The sequence below is a fragment of the Geosmithia morbida genome (genome assembly GCF_012550715.1).
Source record: "Geosmithia morbida isolate 1262 chromosome Unknown scaffold_10, whole genome shotgun sequence".
NCBI classification, from domain to species: Eukaryota; Fungi; Ascomycota; class Sordariomycetes; order Hypocreales; family Bionectriaceae; genus Geosmithia; species Geosmithia morbida.
Window position 1 is genome coordinate 840490 of NW_023336197.1, and position 18484 is coordinate 858973.

Below are 18484 nucleotides of genomic sequence, written 5' to 3' on the forward strand. Positions count from 1 at the left end.
GTGATACCTCCTATCCCTGGGGTGGGCCTCCCGGGACTGGCCCCAATGACACGTACCCGACAGTCCTCCATTCCCAGCCTCACGATAATGGTGCAAGAGTGGCAGCAGCCAGGACAGCGCACTGTCGAGAGATCCACAAGCATGCACGCTAGATAACTCCGACGACATGGTATGCCGTCAGGTGTAAAAATATGGAACCACATCTCTCTACGTGACTGCTCGTAATCCTACTATTCAATAACCCTTGATCGCATGGTACGATAAATCGGCTTCGATTATACACGGCCATAGCTATGTACTCGTACTAGTATAGTAGAAACAACGAGGTCCTACTACTCAATCCCTACGCTATTGTTCAATGTCCGCCTTTTTTTGGTAGCCTTAGCATCTTTTTCCCAGGATGGCAGCACGACCAGCGCCCGTAACGATTCAAATGTAGATCTATATAGCGTATGGCGTGGACAGAGCCAACAACCAACAACCAACAACCAACAACCAACAACCAACAGCCAACAACCAACAGCATGAGCCAACCCAATTCGTATATAGTGCCCCGCTCGCCTTGCTTGATCCGAAATTGTTCTCCTTCCTATCCTTGTTCTCTCCTTTTTCTTCTCCTCCTTTGCTCATCCACCATCACCTTAAAGCCCCGGCTCCTGAGTACACATCAATGCTATGTGGAGGACGAGGCTTGTAGATATATGCGGCCCTGTGGCAGCAGGAGTCTTATTAACTCCTGCCCGCCACAAACTACCGGGGAACAGACATTGAGAATCATGTATCTGAACTGGTGTCTCTCTATGACATTATGCTGCGCGCAGTCACAAGCAGTTGAAGAATACCCATTAACGTCGACGTCCCGGCCACTCTTGATAGCCAGGTTCCTCAGCTAAACGATGCCTGTACATTTGGTTCTATCATTATCCCTCGCATATTGCTAACTCAGTAGTAGATGTGGTAACTCAGCACTAGTCCAGGCTGAATGGCTTCTCTGAAAATGAGCGTAACCCCGGTCCTTGTTAGTCGGTTAGCTCCAGTCCTATGTAGAGCCAATGCCTTGTCCCGGTAGCCAATGTTATTAGACGTTGCTTTTTTTGCCAGTCAGGACTCTCGTTGGTCATTTAAACCTCATGATGCTGGGCTTGCATACTTGTGCAGGTTCTCCACAGGGACGGAATGGTCGTCGTTGGTCGCACAGCCCTCTCTTTGTTCGCCCCCTCTCTCCATCCTTCATATTCTCATGGACCTGTCCATCCCTGCTCTGCTAATCTTTCTCTTCTCTCTTCAGATAGCATAGGCAGGGAGCGTATTCTTTATTTACGAAACTCGTTCACGGGTTGTGAAAGAAGATATATCAGCATCATATCTCCCGCAACACAGATCTGAATTGCATGGAAGGATTAAGACGGTTTACGCCTGACCCCACACAACAACACTGGAACGTCGCACCACGCCCACCAACGGCCAATACGCAGCAGCTCACTATGTACAGAGTTGTAAGGGGGGGACACACGCACAGACAAAGGACTCAATGACTGGGTATTGCATGGGCTAGACGTGGACGTTCCTGTTTCATCATCATCATCTCTCACCCTATCGCCTAATCCTCTTCTTCCCCTTGCGCGCGGTTGATCTTCATATCATACCACTGCTATCACTATTGCACAAACACCCGGTGCGATGCGGTCGGCTCTCTACCAGGCATCGGCGCTCCTGGCTATACCCCTTACAGTCCTGCCGTCACCAGCTTCAGCCTCGGACAGATTCAACTTTTACCCGGCTAGGTCGCAGTCGTGTCTCGACAAGGCCTTCGACAAGGCTGACTGCCCGACCGACACGGTAGTCGACCTCAATAGATGCTTGTGCAGCAACGACGGGGGCTTCATCACCTCCACGGCCACATGCCTAGCCTCCGAGGACCCAGGTGATGTGGTGGCCGTCTGGGCCGTCATGGAGGACGCTTGCGATAACTCTGACACGCCAATCAACATATCACGGTCCAAGTTTGAGGCTATTGCCTCGTCTGCCGCGTCTACGGCCTCTACGGCCACATCCACGGCTACATCCACGGCCACATCCACGGCAACAGGCACGAGTACGACGGCGACAAGCACGGCGGCCACCACGGACAGTGACTCCGGTTCCCTGGGCACCAATGGCGTGATTGGTGTAGCGGTGGGATGCGCTGTCGCCGGTGCCGGTCTCGTGGCCTTGATATCGTGGTACATCCTCCGACGGTTCAGGAGGCGCAGATTGGCCCGCGGTGGCGACGACGGCAGCAGCGCCGCGGACAAGCCCCCATGGGGGCAGGGCCACCCGGCGCCCTACCAGATGGGCGAAGGGACCGGGTATACCTACGATCCTCTGTCCCCTTCACCCACCTTCATCGGACATTCGTCGGGATACTACAGCAACGGCAACGGCGAGGAAAATAGCGGGACGAAGTACCCATCCGGCACAGGCACCGCCGTGTCGTTCCCCAGCCCTGATCAGGACACGTACTACGTGCCCTCGGTCATGACGGGGAATTTGGAAGGCACGCTATCTCCAGACTATATCCAGCAGCACCAGATGCAACTTCAGAGGGAGAGGGAGCAGCAGCACGGGCCGGCGGAGCTCTCGTCGGATGGGCCCGCACGGCCGCATGTGGAGGCGCTGGAGATTTCCACGAGCAGTTGACCTCTTTCTGGTGCCCTTCTGTGATAGCCCTGCTCAGTTTCTCGTTTTCTCGACAAGGTTTTCTGGAGCTACTGTATTTACATATATCGGTACGCTTTGTCATTTGTTACCTGTCTATGTTTGTCTTATTTCTTTTTGGTACGAACCGATTATCGTTACAACCAGGACAAGGTGTCTAGCCTAGATGACATGTCACATAACACATATGATAATGAGTTGGCATTATATGTATGTATGACTATACGGTACAAAACCATGAGTGTTTTCAGCTTGCGCGGCGAAACACATCTAATGTGTGGGGTAATATGCTCCTTCTTTTCTTTCTCAACGTATGATTATGGATTTTCGGAGCAAAAGCGAGGGTTCGACTCCATATAAGAGCTGTGGGTGAATACAATTAATGCATAAAAGTAAACAGTAACACGTCTTACTCGAAACAGGCAATAGACTCTATTCTATAATGCGAGAGAGCGTGCAGCCAAGTCCGCGTGTGGCACCCAGATTGTATGACTGAATAGCCAAGAGCTGCTACTACACGTATAAATTCAAATAGCATTATAGATTAACATCCTACCCTTTTGGATTAAATAAGTGATTAGGTATATACTGATAATATAGATCTACCTAAGATGTACTGGTAGGTAGAGACCACTGTATTTACGTCTATGGGCTGTCGTGTGTTGTCGCCCACTAGAAGCGTACGCGGCTAGGTGTAGGGTGGTTGTCGCGTATTGGCTCTCACGGCGCGAAGCAAGACCAAGGAACAAGACGCCTCACAAACAGGCACAGCATGGGCAGCAGATAAAGCTGAAAAACTGAAGGTAAGGAACCTGATCATCTCCCTTGAGAGACGGGTGGTAAGAACTCTAGGCTGTGAAGCCCTCGCCCTTCCTCACAGCCTCTTTCCCTCTAACCGTGACGGTGGCCCCTCATGAGGAAGGAGACCCCAGCAGTGATTTCCCAGATGCACTTTTGTTATCTTGGCCCCACTGCATCATCACCGCTGGCCAGATTCTCATCTCACCTCCATCAACATAGGCCACCCCCGGATTTCCCCTGCAAGTTATATTACGAGGGAGACATGCATAAATACATGTATGTAGGGGAGAGAAGCGGATAGGAGATATGGAGGCACCAGCACGCCCATCGTCGTCCCCGCCTCTGAGCCCTCGGCCGCGTAATTCAAGAGCTAACGTGTGTACGCAATGCCAACGGCTCAAACGCAAGGTGCGGTCACGCTCATACCTGATCTTCTTTCTGTTTCCTGATCCTTACGTCTATTAACACGCATCTCTATACACCCATCGCAGTGTGATAGGAAGTCGCCCTGCTCAACCTGTATTCGCCGTCAGATACCCCATCGGTGCCATCTACCCGCCGCCTCTTCATCATCATGGAAACCAGCTCGGCCCCCCCCGGTCCACGCATCCGCAATATCCGATAGCCCGGCCACTGCGACTCACAATATCTCGCAGAATGAAGACTTCGCGCCGCGGGCTGAACCGCTTCGCCCCCGACGACGCTCGGAGGCTCTGCAGCCTTCGTCCCGAGTAGGCCAGCTGCTCAACTCGCGGGGCGCCCCCTCCTACCATGGCTCATCATACTTCGGCCACCAGTCTGCGGCGTCCATGATGCAAGTCGAGAGTCCTGAGCTACCGGTGGGGATGAGCGGTATACACAACGTCGCCAGCAGGAATACCTCTCGGCGGCGAATCCCTAACCCGCGTTTCCACCGTGACGAAAAAGGTCCCTACGCTCACATCTGGGAATTGGTTGGGTATCTGCCTCGCCGTAGGGCCATTGTCGATCATATGGTGCGACAGTTCCTACGAGAGCTCAACCCCATCTTCGACAGCGTGCACGGGGAGACGTTCCAGGTCAATTACGACGCCTTTTGGGACCGCAAGTGGGGGGACGACGACCTGACGGCTGTGGATCTGCGGTGGCTGGCCCTGCTGTTCATGATACTCGCCTTCGCCGAACTGCTTGACTGCCCACTCGACGCATCTCCGGATGCCCAGAGGAGCTGTGAGGAGGCTTCGGTCCAGTTCTTCTGGGCCTCACGCAAAGCCATTGTCCTGGCGCCCACGCTGTCAGGCGAGAGCCCCGATCTCGTGCGCGCAGGAATCCTCGTCAGCCGCTACCTCATGTATTTTGGGCGCAAGACGGAGAGCTGGCTGACGTCAAGTTTTGCCATACGCATGGCCCAGGCGCAGGGAATGCATATTGATGGTGTGAGCTGGGGGCTGCCACCAAAGGTGCTCGAGACCCGTCGCCGTCTATGGTGCACCCTCTACGCCATGGACAGGTCCGTGTCGCTGGCCATCGGACGCCCCTACACGACAAACGACAAGCACTGCATGGCAATGGCTATCCGGAACATATGGATCGACGATATGACGACCGATGAAGCCTCCCGTGCGGCCGAGCAACCCATCAATGACCCGACACCCACCATATACTTTCGCTACCAGCAGGGTCTTTCAGCCATCCTCGGAAACATACACGACGAGTGCTTTGCCATAGTACCCATGACTACGTCATATCACACGTACGAAAAGGTACTGCAGCTCGATCATGCCCTCCTCGATTGGGCGGATTCACTCCCTTCTTACTTCCGTCTCGAGAGACCGGATACCTCCATCGACGCTCAGAGACCCTTTATCTACTGGCAAAGAATGTACCTCCACTCAGCCTATCATTTTTCCCGCGTCACCCTGCATCGCACCTATGTCCTTTTAGAGTCTATCACCGACCGCTTCCAATATAGTCGCGACGCCTGCATCTCGTCAGCGTGTGCAGACCTGCGCCTCAAGCTCTCTCTGCGCAACCTAACCATGGCGGATCGTTTAAAGGCGGGGATTGCCATGCACAACCTCTTCAACAGTGCTCTGGTCCTGGGCATCATCGCTGTCAAGGAACCCCACAGCGCTCGTACCGGTGCCATTCTTGAGGATCTTGGTGCGTACTGCGAGAAGCAACGTGCTGATCCCTGGGTCAATGAGTTCGTCATGGCCGAGGTGAAAGTGATTGAGCTCTGCATCGCTACTGCCAGAAGGTCTGCAGCATCCGATACAGGCGCCGGCGATGGGAGCGCCGTCATTGCAGGGGATGACCTGACGGACACGAGAATGCAACCTCCCTGGCAGGACCAAGACAGTGTCTTCAACGACATGGAGCCGGCTGTATCGACGGAAGAGCTGGGTCCATGCGAAAACTGGCTGGACAGCTGGTTCGGACCGACGCGCAATTTCCCCGAACCTCTCGACTATCAGTTCTGGGAGGACCTCGTGGGGACGCTAGACACAAAATAAAGATTACTTGGTACGGGAAGTGATGTGGTATTATCATTATCATGCCCTATACTTTGGAACTGGAAACAACCTTGTTTCTCAGTGTACCAATACTCGGCGTGATGGAGACAGACAGATCGCATCCAGGCTTGAGATACCTAGGCGGCTTCTTGCTGTGACCGATTCCCGACGGCGTACCTGTGAGAATCACAGTCCCCCTCGGCAGTGTTGTATCCCTTGACAGATGCGCCACAATCTCGCCAACTGAGAAGATGAACTCATCGGTCGACCCGTCCTGCAGCACCTCGCCATCGAGTACCGATTTCAGCCCCACGCCGCTCACGGCACTGCACATGGCACTAGCTCTAACGATGCATGGACCCAGAGGGCAGAACCCGTCAAAGCTCTTGCTGAACCCCCACTGCGATGTCTGCTTCTGCACATCTCGAGCCGTCACGTCGTTGGCAGCCGTGTATCCAAGGATATACGCCGGTGCCTCGGCCACGGACACGTTGCGACAGTCTCGGCCTATGATAACCGCCAGCTCTACCTCTGCGTCTACGGCGGAGGGAGCGCACGACGGGAGGATTATGGGTGATGAAGGGTTCGTTATCGTGTTGGACGGCTTGAAGAAGACTTCTGGGATATCAGGGAGGGGGCACTGCAGTTCGGCGGCGTGGTCTTTGAAGTTGAGGCCGACGCACCTGACAGTTCCGACTTCGGAGGGTCGAATGGGGGAGAGAAGCTGTTTTAGGATTCTCAGTACACATGGTAGAGATGGGCAGTGCAGATTGGGGATGCCGTATTACCTTGTGGATCGACGCAGTCTCCCCTGTTGGCCTGCCGCCCTCAGAAAGGGCAGATGAAACGTCTAGCACGTTGACCATGACTGTCTCTCCGGCAGCCACGGCCTCGCCAACTGGTGACAATGGTCAGCCATGCTATTCGGTATAGAGGGAGCTCGACAATTGCGGCGTACCATCGACATCCTTGTCAACCGGCTCACCGCACAGCTCTTTTCCATCGGCGGATTCGAATAGGACAAACCGGTCCCAAGTCTAGCATTGTTAGCTGTCGGAGCTTCGAGCATCGGGCATACAGGGACGTACAGCTGGTATGGAACCCATGATAGTGATGATACTGAGAAAGATACCGTTTATTCCGTTTATTTGGGGAGGAAGCACGAGTCTGGAAACGAACGAGGATTTATTTCTCCCCTCATCTTCGAACGCTCCTTGATCGTCCATTGTCACTATCTTCTCTTACATGGAGACCCGTGCGTTAGCGTCGGCGAGGTAGCGGCGAAAGAGCGGCGACGCTAACAATGCAGCCATCTCCGGCCCACTAGCGGGCAAACGACGCGACTTCACGTTTACGCTTGAAATTGCATTGAACTTGGACACTACAGGTCCTCCGGTCAGCTCTGACTATGGTACAGGACAAGCGCTCTCTATCTAACCCTGCTTATATATATCAAAGAGTCGTGAACAATGTCTCTCCCAACTTGCTCGTGCTGCCTACCGAGTTCTCGTGCGAGCGTTATCGCGGGTACATTGTGCATCGATATCAAGATTGCGGGGACTTGTCGAGCTCAATGACAAGCATGTTATCTTAGCGTCGCCGCTCCAGCGCCGCTCGGCCTGTCATGTCGGCTCCGCATTGATATCGGCTGGATAATACTGATCGGAAATGTTTCCCGTGAACCAGGGATTATCATAATGCATTTGTCTGCAGATTATCGTCCGTTCCAGGACAATTCATCTATAAGGCGGCCTTCCCTCCCCCTCCCCTCCGTCTAGCTAATATGGTGGCCTAAGCGCATGCACATACACGGCAAGGCCGCAGCAATGGACAAGTCGGAAAAGGTAATGGCAGATGGGGGCGCCACCCCCCGTGCCAGCGACGATATCTCAGCCCATGACGGGCATCTCATCATCGACCAGCAGAGCGAGAAGAGACTCGTCCGCAAACTGGACATATGGATTGCACCCGTCATGACCCTCATCTTCCTCACGGCATACCTTGACCGCTCAAACATTGGAAATGCTGCTTCGGCCGGGATGACAGAGCAGCTCGGGATGTCTAGCGGTGACCTGGGAAGTGAGTTCTGTCTCTTTTTGGACGTAACGACCTGCTGTACACAGACTGACATCAGCGTGCAGACGCCGTGACCCTCTTCTACGTGACGTATGTGGCGTTCGAGGTACCGTGCTCGCTTGTCCTCAAAAAGTTCCACCCCAGCCGCATGATACCGCTCCTCATGTTCGGCTGGTCGATCGTGCTCATCGGCACAGGCTTCATGCATACCAGGGGCCAGCTCTATGCGTCGCGGCTTCTCCTGGGTCTCTTTGAGAGCGGGATGTTCCCCTGCCTAGCGCTATACCTGAGCACATTCTACAAGCCCGGGGAGCAAGCGCTGCGCGTGTCGTACCTGTTTGTGTCGTCTGCACTGAGCGGCTCATTTGGCGGACTGTTCGCGTACGCGCTGCTCAAGATGGATGGCGTGGCAGGGATGGCTGGGTGGCGGTGGCTGTTCATCATTGAGGGGTGTGCCAGCGTGGCCGTCTCCGTCTTTGTCTTCTTCTTCCTCCCCGACAATTTCGAAACGGCGCGCTTCCTCAACGCGGAGGAGAAGAATCTCATGCGGGTGCGCGCCCAGCTCAATGCGCGATACAACGGCAAACCCGACTTTGATTGGGCCGAGGTGAAGAACGCGGCGCTCGATCCGAAACTGTACATTAGCTGTTGGTCTCAGTTCATGGCCGACATCTGCTCGTTTGGCTTGTCGTCATTCTTGCCCCTGATCATCAAGTCTTTTGGATACGATACCGTCACCACGCAGCTTCTCACCGTCCCGGTCTTCTTCTGGGCCAGCTGCGCCTACATCGTCGTCAGCTGGATGAGCGACAGGTGGCGCCGCAGGGCCTTCTTCATGATGCCCGCCTGCCTCATCACGGCCGTCGGGTACGCTGTCAACCTAGGGGTCGCAGCCGACAAGAGAGGTCCTCTATACTTCTCTACCTTCCTCATCGCACCGGGCGTCTATGTGATTGTGGGCCTCAACTGTGCCTGGCTCCTCAACAGTCATGCCCCGTATTACAAGCGTGCCATGGCCATCGGAATGAACCAATCTATCGGAAACTGCGCCGGCATAGTGGTAAGTCTCGATACCACCTTCTTGAAGGGACATAGAGTTGTTGCTGTACCATGTGGTTAACAGTGGGAAAACTCACTAGGTTGGTCAAATCTTCCGAACCACCCAAAATGGCAAGTATGTCATGGGTCTGAGCAGCTCATTGGCTGCCGTTATCTTGGCCATTGCCGGACATGCTTCGCTTTACATGTACCTACGTCGCCAGAATATCAAGAGGGATCATATGTCTCAAGAAGAGAGGCAAGCTGAGATTGATGCGGGAAAGACGGGGGATTTCCACCCCGACTATCGTTACGCGCTGTAAGTGGCAGGCATATAAAGAGGCACCATCGTACCATATTGCTATTCGAATAAGGCACAAAGACATTGATTTCCCGTTCTCGGTGGAATGATATATTTGGAAGGTGTCGATACATGAATTCAACCCGTGGCTGTCGTCATTAAACCACTCTAAACACGGCGGGGTAGAGGAGCACGGTGCAGCCCCAGCAGGGACCCCCCCGGCGAGATAGCATTGTCTTTTACCTCTAATAAGCATTCCGGGCATGGGAATGGTGTTTCACGCGAATGCTTATCCTTCACATGCCTCGTCAAACCTGCACGGTTGAAAAAGAGCTGATTGCACAGCATACACCTGGGTTTCATACTATCATCCAGTTGCCGGCCACCAAGGTATTCAACAATGGTCTTGTGCAAGGGGATGGTCTTCTTGTCTTCTTCTTTCTCCAATCTAAATGACTGCCGAATTGTTTCGGCAACCTTGGCTATGTTAGAGTATCGGGTCCTCCGGGGGTTAGTGCCGCTTGCTAAGTTGCGTTATCGAAGAGTAAGGCCTTTTCTCTCTACCATTTCACATTAAATAGTCTAGGACTAGATTAGCGGAGCCAGTCAATTGAAACGGTGCATACGTACTATAGCGACTTCATAGATGGGCCCTTTGCCCCTCCCCGACGTCCGGTTCTCGTAGAGGATTGTCCAAGAACCTCTGTTCTGAGGGTCCTCATATCTCTTCTTCTTCAGGACCGTGTCGTCGGCTCGTCAATTAGTGCTTTCCAAATACCGAGAACGGTATTGGCGGAAGTGATGGTCTGAACCTCTAAGTATTCTTCTAGCCCTGGTCATGGACGCTAGGCTTTAGACCGATCAATGCACGCTTCAAGAAAGACGAGAGAGAGGCCAATAGGCCTCTTAGTCACCTTTCGATCTAGGGAACAGAAATCAATCCAGATCTGGTCGGGGTCGTATTCAATGATCTCAGTGAAGTAACTAGGAATGTAGGTGAATGCATAAGCGATGAAAGGAGCTCACAGTACCTTTTCCAAGCATCCTAGGCAAGGTTATGCATGACGCGTGTCTTTTCCGAGAGCGTTCTTGATGTATCGTCACTCGTATCCATCTAGAAAGCGAGGCTTTCCAATGCCGCCTCCCCTAGGAGACCGAAGTTCTCCATGCTGAAAGAACGACATGAGAAGTACGTTCAGTCTAGAGGAAATTACAAGGACCTTGTCGTTTTATACTTGGCTTTAAAAAAAAGACGTGTAGCATACACGTACATGTGCGTAGATGGCTTTCAGCGCTTCCGAGGAAAGGTCGCTAAACATGAAAAGAACGGAGGTGGAAACTGTCTAGGGGTACCTTTAGAGAAAACCAAAATGGAAGGTTAGACCATGCCCCTGCGAGCAACACACCGTTCAACGGCTTGACTCTAGGGGAGCGGACGGGACCCCGTATCCTCCACTGGCAATCGTCGTATGTGATGACAGGTGGTGACGATTCAATTTATATTGCATGCTATCCTAACGTAGGGGAAAACAAAAAGCACTGGAAAAAAAAAAAACATACAACAGCGGGTATTCGCTGGTCGTCACCGACCCAACTACTAATCCACCGCTCAGCGGCTTGACTCTGGGGGAGCGGACGGGACCCCGTATTCTCCACTGGCTATGGTCGTATGTAGAAGCGTGGAGTGACAGAGAAGGTTATATATTGACATCCTAGTTGTGAATGAGTCATGGTGTTGAGCCTTTGATTCCATATTGTCATGAAGCTTATATACAGATTGCGTAGCTAAAGTTGGGGAAATAAGAAAAGGTCAACTGAGGTCTCGAAATGTCACGGTCCTCACCCCATGCCAATAAGTGAATAAGATCCTCTTACACGGATGCAATGGCGGACAAACGAAGCCCGTTTAGCTAGCATACCTGTCCGAGTAGAACGACAGTACACAAGCATGATAACTTGGAGCGATTCCTTACGAAGTACAGGTGATATTATGCATGGAATCCTTGACCCGCAGCTATTCCTATATGGAGGGAGGAATGGGGGAGGTACCGGTACATTATCCACCCTGACGTCTCACTTCATGACAGGAACCCCCCCCGCAAGCCTCCACCTCCGCAAAGAACGATCCAATAATTGGCTTCAACTCGTATGCACAACCCCGCCAGCCATTAGACTTGACATCTTGAGAACTATTTTCCCGATGACATGTCTTCCATCCATCTCCCAAAGGACAACCTGCCAAGCTAACCACCACGTCCAACATGGACGATCCGAGTGACACCCGCCCCGCCACCAGTTCTGGGCGCCGTTATGCCCGCTCTCGAGAGGGCTGTCTGACCTGTAAGTATGTGTCAACGTCTCACAATCATGTAGACAACCTCACGGTGTCCGTCGAGTCACTGACTTGGGCTGGCTGCTTCCAGGCGCCGCAAGGTCAAGTGCGACGAGCAGAGACCACGGTGCTCCCACTGTGAGCGTCTGAACATGGAGTGCAAGTGGCGTCTGCAGTTGCGATCTGCCGCAACACCCAGACGGACATCGTCTTCATCAGCTCAGGTCGTCGAAACGACGAGACCACCACCGCCATCCTCGTCGTCTTCGCAGGCTCCCCACAATCAGACTCAGTCGCCCGTCACGGACATCTCGCCTGCCGCCTCGGGCACACAGCACCCCCTGCATGCCGTCGACGAGGTGTTTGACTACGCCAGCTTCATGTGGGATGGGGGCGACTTTTGGCGTCAAGTCAGCCCGGAGATGAGGGCAGATGTCGGATTGAGTACGAGTATACTGGTAAATATCACCTGTGCACGATCACCCAAACTCTCTCGTCTGACCCCCATGTCAACTCTAGAGTACCGATCCCCAGATGGGATTTCCTAGCCGGGCCGTGCCTCGGCAGCCATCCAGCCCTCCTGAGGCAATCTTGCCGCGTAACGGGACAACAGCGTCGACAGCCGCGACTGACGACTCCCCTGGGATGCCCGTCACCAATTTCTCGAGTCAAGATCTGTTCGACTTCTTCGCCACATCGCCCAACCCTCCCATTCTCGAGCAAGTCGAGACGCAGAAGAAGTGGTTCTCGATGCGCCGATTGGTGGTAGACATGGCCCGCCAGTCGCCCCTTGTGCGTAGCGCTATCCTCGCCTTCTCGGCTGTCCTCATCTCGCGACGAAAGGGAGCTATGGTCGTGAGTGATCGGAACCACCATGACGACGCGCTTGCAGAGGTAGCCACGTACGACGCTGTGCCACTGGTGCGGCACAGCTCCGAGCGCGAGTCGCTGCTCGCGGCCCTCTTCTTTCTTAGCTACGTGGACATGTTGGAAACGCGGCTAGGCGCAGGCCACTCGCAGTTTGAGCGGGCATACAACATATTCCAAAATGGAGATAAGAAGAGCTTCTCGCCCGTGGAAAAGCAGTTTCTTATGTGGATACGCCTGCTGGATGGAAAGGCCGTGTCGGCCGGCGGCGAGGGTCTCTTCCTGTCGGAGGACGACGAGCTCGTTCTGGTCGAGGCGTCACCGACCAGTCTCGAGGGTGGCGAAGTCAGCACCAGCGTCGAAGACGGGCACAAGAATGAGTCAGCAGACGGCGGCGATATCGAGGACGTGCTCTTCCAAGTACTGTACCAGCCCGGCGTCGTCTTCTACCAAAAGGTGCAGAGCTTCATGGGCCGCATCTCCAAGATTGATCCGTGGCACCGGTCACGCGGCACCGTCGAGGACGAGATCGAAGTCATGAACATTGGCTCCTCCATTGCCGCCGACCTGCGTACCTTGTACGACCAGCGCCCCCCTCTGATGGACTATGCCGTAGCCGGAAAGCTCGTGGAACCGCATATCTCGGCCAACCTGGCCTTCATCATCACCCGCGCATTCAGGACCTACCTGGCCAACTACTACGCCAGCAAAGTACACCTGCACAGGGTAGCCTACAAGACACTCCCGCTCACCAATGAAGCCATCGACGCCCTGGCCAACATTCGCAGGCTGACGCGCCAGATGATCGATGACCTGCGGCCGGATGACTCGCCACCCGTCAATATGCTCTGGCCGTTGCTCATGCTCGGTGTAGAGGAGCAGGACCAGGCAGAAAAGGAGTGGATCAAGGCCCAGATATTGAGGATGGAGCGCGTTGCAGGAAACGCAAGGATCACGGCGCAGGTCCTCGAGGAGGTCCAGGCTCGTCAGGATGCTGCCAAGGCGCGGATGGACATTCGGTCTGTCATGATGGCTGTGTTCAATTCTAGTTTCGCCATTTTATGAGTATGCAGGCTTACTATGCCGTGACTATTCACATGCACGCATGTATATACTCTGTTCACGCGGGCTTCTCTGTTCTATGTGCATGTTCCTTTGGTGGTGACCAATCGACTTGTCTCTCCCAAAAGCGACAGCATTGGACCGCGTTACTATCGTGCGGAAGACATGGACAGCAGGATCACAATCACGCGATGCCGGTGATCGGGTCGAGCATCCCGTCGTTTCGCCGTCTCCACATGAATCCCGCTTTACCGATCGGATCTCACCAAGATTGGTCCCTGGCACCTGTCGACTCCAAATTTCCCCACACCACACTCTTCGACTGCGTGATGAGGGGGATGGGAAATAGAAGAGGCTATGAGGAGGAGGGTCCAGAGGAGGGGTCAATTGAATACCGGGAACAAAAGGGGAAACATAACACACCATCTTACCTGCTTCCTTTCTCTCTCCATAAACCTTCTCTGATGCATACACCTTCTGTTATTCCGTCTTTGATCATCGTTTCTCGATAGCACCCTGAACCGTTCTTTACAACATACTGTACAAGATGAGTCCCGCGGCAAATGCCAAGGCAGCGGCGTTCCCGCCTGGTATCCACGTCCCGTCCCTGACGTGGTTTTCCAGCGATGCGACGCAGGAAATTGACTGGGATACGCAGAAGAAGCATCTCGAATTCATGGTTGAATCGGGGCTTGACGGAGGTAGGCTAATATCTTCTTACCACTTCATCTTTTTCTCCCGTTCAAACTCTGACCAGACGTCTTAACACAGTCGTCATCGCGGGTACAAACGGCGAGGCTGTAACGCTGTCGACCGACGAGAAGACAAAGCTGCTCCGCCTCACGCGCGAAGTAGCCATCAAGGCCGGTCGGGCCAACCTCCCCATCACCATGGGTTGCGGAGGAGGGTGCACGCGTGACGTGATTGCCGAGACGAAGCAGGCCAAGGCTGCCGGGGCCGACTACGCCCTCGTCCTGGTGCCGAGCTACTTCCACTTCGCCATGAGCACGGACGCCATTGTCGCTTTCTTCGAGGAATTAGCCGATGCCTCACCCATCCCCGTCGTCATCTACAACTTCCCCGGTGTGGCGTCAGGTCTGGACGTCAACTCAGAGATGCTGGAACGTCTGGGTAAGCACGCCAACATTGTGGGCGTCAAGCTGACGTGCGGCGGTATCGCGAAGGTGGCCCGTGTGCGCGCGCAATTCGACCCCAAGGACTTTGTCGCCCTCGCCGGCCAGAGCGACTGGCTTGTGCCTGCGCTGTCTGTCGGTGGCCAGGGCGTCATCACCGGTGTGGCGAATCTGTATCCGAAGGCTTGCATGCAGATCTTTGACCTTTACAACGCTGGTAAAACGACCGAGGCCGAGGCCGCGCAGCTCGAGCTGGCAAAGATGGAGTGGGGGTTCGGAAAGGGTGGAATCAACGGAACCAAGTGGGTTGTTGCTAAGATTCTGGGATACCCTGAGGAGAGCTGCCACTGCAGGAGGCCGTATCCCAGGTACGCCGATGCAGAGAAGCAGAAGTGGATTCTTGATGTCGTGCAGCCGCTTGCGACATCGGAGAAGGGAATTGTCAAGCGGGCACTGTAGATACGGTTAATGGGATATGCATGATAGACTGTGTACACATCAACCATGAAGGTTTGTGCATAAGATGCTAACCAGTAATGCTGGTAGCAGTGTAGCACGTCCCATTGCAGTGGCATGCGCATGTGGTCGTATGCGCGTGGCAGATCCAAGGGAGCGGCACCAAGTAAACGGGCGGTTTTCTTTGTCAGGCCGTGGTAAAGTCTTGCTTAGCTGACTTGGGACTATCTATTCTCTCGGAGGGCTATGTCACATCAAGTGTCGGATCCCAAGAGAGCATTGGGAGATGGCGCTGTCTCCACTTACATGGGCCGAGGGCGGAAGTCGAACAAGAAGATGGGGACAGCTATGAAGACCAGAAACCGGCGCCGTGCCCTTGCTGTAAGCACTTTCCACCAACGAACAGTACCTTCGCTCCCCCGTAATCCCCCATGATAGTTCCCGAGCGTAGAACTCCCGATTCCATCGGTCATGCAAAGCCTCAACTCCCTCTTCGGCATGCTGTACTAGACATAGCACGGATAATCGTGTATTGGCTGGTATTCGCGTGGGTCCCATGGCCAATCGCCTGTCTTCAACGCTCGTCGCATCGGCTCGCTAGTCGGCTCCAATCCTTCACGCCAAACTACATGTAACGGTTCCCCGAAGAAGCAGGGAACCTCGACTGGGGCCAAGGGCGCCATTATGCCTCCCCGTACTTCGGGCTCGCTGGCGCTTTGACTTCGGTGGAGTTCCCCAGATTTCTCCATCCCCCCCGCGCATTCTCGGCCCATGTTTGGGCGGGGGTAGATGGTATGATCGTAAGTCGTCGTTTTCCGAGCCCCTTCTTGCTGACTTTGGTTGCAAGTGATAAATATGTACATGTCCGTCTCCATCTTCCCGTTCTGCCTCGATTCGCGTCTACGGCATGGGCTTGTCGAGGCTACTCTCCGACGACAATAATATTCTACGGGCAATATGACGTTTCGCGCCGTCGAGGATCGGCCGACGCCAAAGGAGGTGTACAATCTTCGATTGTACTTCGAGGCGACGATTATCTCCATGGGATCGCTGTTGTGAGATGACTGATTACATTCATCTTCCTCCGTGAAGTATCTGACTCCGGATATAATAGATTTGGCTACGACTCTGCCTTTGTCGGTACAACCATTGCGCGCCAAAGCTTCGTCGACGACTTCCATGTGAAAGACGACCAGGCCAACAGTATCTCGAGCAACATTACAGCGTCTTTTCAGGCTGGTGCCTTTTTCGGTGCCATCTTCTGCTTCCTGCGTGCGGTGCTTTCTCTTGCACGTTTCCCCCAATAAAAACAAACATCAGCTAACATGTCGAGGTCCGATAGTAACCGAAAAGATCGGTCGCAAGTGGTCTCTCATCCTGTCAAACGTCGTCTTCATCATTGGCGCCGTGGTCATGGTTGCTGCCACGCACCAGCTTTCTTACATCTGTATGTCCCGTCCGTAACCATTCCCCTCGCTCGAAACCCAAGATTAACGGCCACAGACGTCGGCCGCGTCCTCACCGGTCTCGCTTGCGGCGCCATCACCGCCACCGTCCCGAGTTACATTGCCGAACTGTCCGTTACATCCATCCGCGGTATCTTGACCGGCCTCTTCGAGGTGTCGTACCAGACTGGCTCCCTCGTCGGCTTCTGGATAAACTACGGCATCAACCAGAACATGGACCAGAGCAGCACGGCTACGTGGCGCATCCCCATGGCTGTCCAGCTGATTCCTTCGGGGGCACTGTTTGCCTCGGGCTTCTTTCTCCACGAGAGCCCTCTCTGGCTGTTCCGGAAGGGCAAGGATGAGAAGGCGTTGAAAAATCTCGAGGAGCTCAGGAGGCTTCCTAGCGATCACCGGTGTAGGTCGTATCTTCTCTCCCCGCGTTCCGCGCCGGGCCTCGACTCTATATGTGCTGATCGTGGGGAAACAATACTATAGACCTCGTCGAAGAGGTCGACATGATCCGGAGCAGACTCGACGACGAAGCCCATATCTCGAGCAAGTACGGTGCCGGTACGCTGGCCTTCTTCCGTGGCGCCTTGTACGAGCTCTCTCGAAAGGGAATGCGGAATCGCGTGGCCCTTGTCTTTGTCTCCTTTTCGCTGCAGAACCTGTCCGGTGCGGCCGCCATCAACTACTACTCCCCCACCCTCTTCGGCTCTCTTGGAATCACCGACGTATCCCTGTATACAGGCATCTACGGGCTCGTCAAGGCCGTAGCCTCCATCATCTTCTATGGTGCCCTCATCGACCTGTGGGGCCGGCGCAATCCGACCATCATCTCCTCGCTTGCCTGTTCGCTGTGCTTGTGGTTTGTAGGAGCTTACGTCAAGATTGGCCACCCGGCATCCATCATTGCTGCGGGTAACGACCTCTCTCCGTCTACGGCCGCCGGAGGTAAGGCGGCCACGGCCATGATCATGATTTACTCCGTCTTGTACGTCACATACCCTTCCCCACCCCGGAAATGATACCGTTTTATTGACGTGATCACAGCTGGTCGTTTGGGCTCAACGGTATTCCGTGGATCGTGTCGGCCGAGATCTTCCCCGGTGCTTTGCGTAACCTGACGGGCACATATGCTGCCATGGTGCAATGGTAACAAAGCCTGGTCCGTCGTATAACACCAGGGGTTCAAGACTGACACCTCCTAGGCTCGTCCAATTTGCCATCACGAAGGCACTCCCGTACATCTTTTCGTCATTCGGCTACGGAACTTGGTTCTTCTTTGCTTGCTGGATGATGATTGCCTGTATATGGGCCTTTTTCTTTCTCCCCGAGACCAAGGGGCGCACCCTCGACGACTTAGATGAGATATTGTACGTGCTAACTTTGACGCTCTCGGCACTGCATCCACGCGATTTGCTAACCCTTTACCAATAGCGGATACCAGTCCGACCGAGCGAATACGATCAGGACGTTGAATACCGTGGGCGTCAAGGATGGAGACAAGGATGCCGCCAGCGAGTACTTTGAGGAGAGGGCCGTATAGGCATGCGCAATGTCTCATCATCAAATTGTGGCTCTATGAGCGAAGTGATCGATGGAGGCCATGCACATGCAGTAGCGCTATGAGACGTATACAGACACACAACAACGATACCCTGATTGATCTTGATCTTTGTTTCCCCCAATCCACTCCAGGTCAGCGATGCATATCACTGATCATCTGCTAACAATGGGTGGTGGTTCTTCTGTCGCCACCCCGATCCCGTCGCACA

General features: G+C 54.1%; 7 protein-coding genes across 7 annotated transcripts; 6 read left to right on the forward strand and 1 right to left on the reverse strand.

Moving 5' to 3' along the window:
* Positions 1-1680: 1680 nt before the first annotated feature.
* GMORB2_1743 (uncharacterized protein) lies at positions 1681-2679 on the forward strand (the record flags this gene model as incomplete). Its single annotated transcript, XM_035463724.1, has 1 exon — positions 1681-2679. One exon carries the CDS (start codon positions 1681-1683, stop codon positions 2677-2679), a length of 999 nt encoding a protein of 332 aa, XP_035320555.1.
* Positions 2680-3804: 1125 nt separating this feature from the next.
* GMORB2_1744 (Fungal trans) lies at positions 3805-5993 on the forward strand (the record flags this gene model as incomplete). Its single annotated transcript, XM_035463725.1, has 2 exons — positions 3805-3856; positions 4084-5993. 2 exons carry the CDS (start codon positions 3805-3807, stop codon positions 5991-5993), a joined length of 1962 nt encoding a protein of 653 aa, XP_035320556.1.
* A 46-nt stretch (positions 5994-6039) lies between these two features.
* On the reverse strand, positions 6040-7099 carry GMORB2_1745 (2-keto-4-pentenoate hydratase/2-oxohepta-3-ene-1,7-dioic acid hydratase (catechol pathway); the record flags this gene model as incomplete). Its single annotated transcript, XM_035463726.1, has 4 exons — positions 6040-6717; positions 6782-6891; positions 6952-7030; positions 7082-7099. 4 exons carry the CDS (start codon positions 7097-7099, stop codon positions 6040-6042), a joined length of 885 nt encoding a protein of 294 aa, XP_035320557.1.
* Positions 7100-7819: 720 nt separating this feature from the next.
* Positions 7820-9430, forward strand: GMORB2_1746 (Major Facilitator Superfamily; the record flags this gene model as incomplete). Its single annotated transcript, XM_035463727.1, has 3 exons — positions 7820-8072; positions 8135-9129; positions 9209-9430. The coding sequence occupies 3 exons, from the start codon at positions 7820-7822 to the stop codon at positions 9428-9430; spliced, it is 1470 nt and encodes a 489-aa protein (XP_035320558.1).
* A 2239-nt stretch (positions 9431-11669) lies between these two features.
* On the forward strand, positions 11670-13672 carry GMORB2_1747 (Fungal Zn(2)-Cys(6) binuclear cluster domain; the record flags this gene model as incomplete). Its single annotated transcript, XM_035463728.1, has 3 exons — positions 11670-11752; positions 11832-12198; positions 12260-13672. The coding sequence occupies 3 exons, from the start codon at positions 11670-11672 to the stop codon at positions 13670-13672; spliced, it is 1863 nt and encodes a 620-aa protein (XP_035320559.1).
* Positions 13673-14216: 544 nt separating this feature from the next.
* GMORB2_1748 (4-hydroxy-2-oxoglutarate aldolase) lies at positions 14217-15261 on the forward strand (the record flags this gene model as incomplete). Its single annotated transcript, XM_035463729.1, has 2 exons — positions 14217-14370; positions 14441-15261. The coding sequence occupies 2 exons, from the start codon at positions 14217-14219 to the stop codon at positions 15259-15261; spliced, it is 975 nt and encodes a 324-aa protein (XP_035320560.1).
* A 954-nt stretch (positions 15262-16215) lies between these two features.
* On the forward strand, positions 16216-18255 carry GMORB2_1749 (Sugar (and other) transporter; the record flags this gene model as incomplete). Its single annotated transcript, XM_035463730.1, has 8 exons — positions 16216-16313; positions 16373-16551; positions 16601-16705; positions 16762-17121; positions 17202-17700; positions 17760-17861; positions 17918-18082; positions 18147-18255. 8 exons carry the CDS (start codon positions 16216-16218, stop codon positions 18253-18255), a joined length of 1617 nt encoding a protein of 538 aa, XP_035320561.1.
* Between the last annotated feature and the right edge of the window lie 229 nt (positions 18256-18484).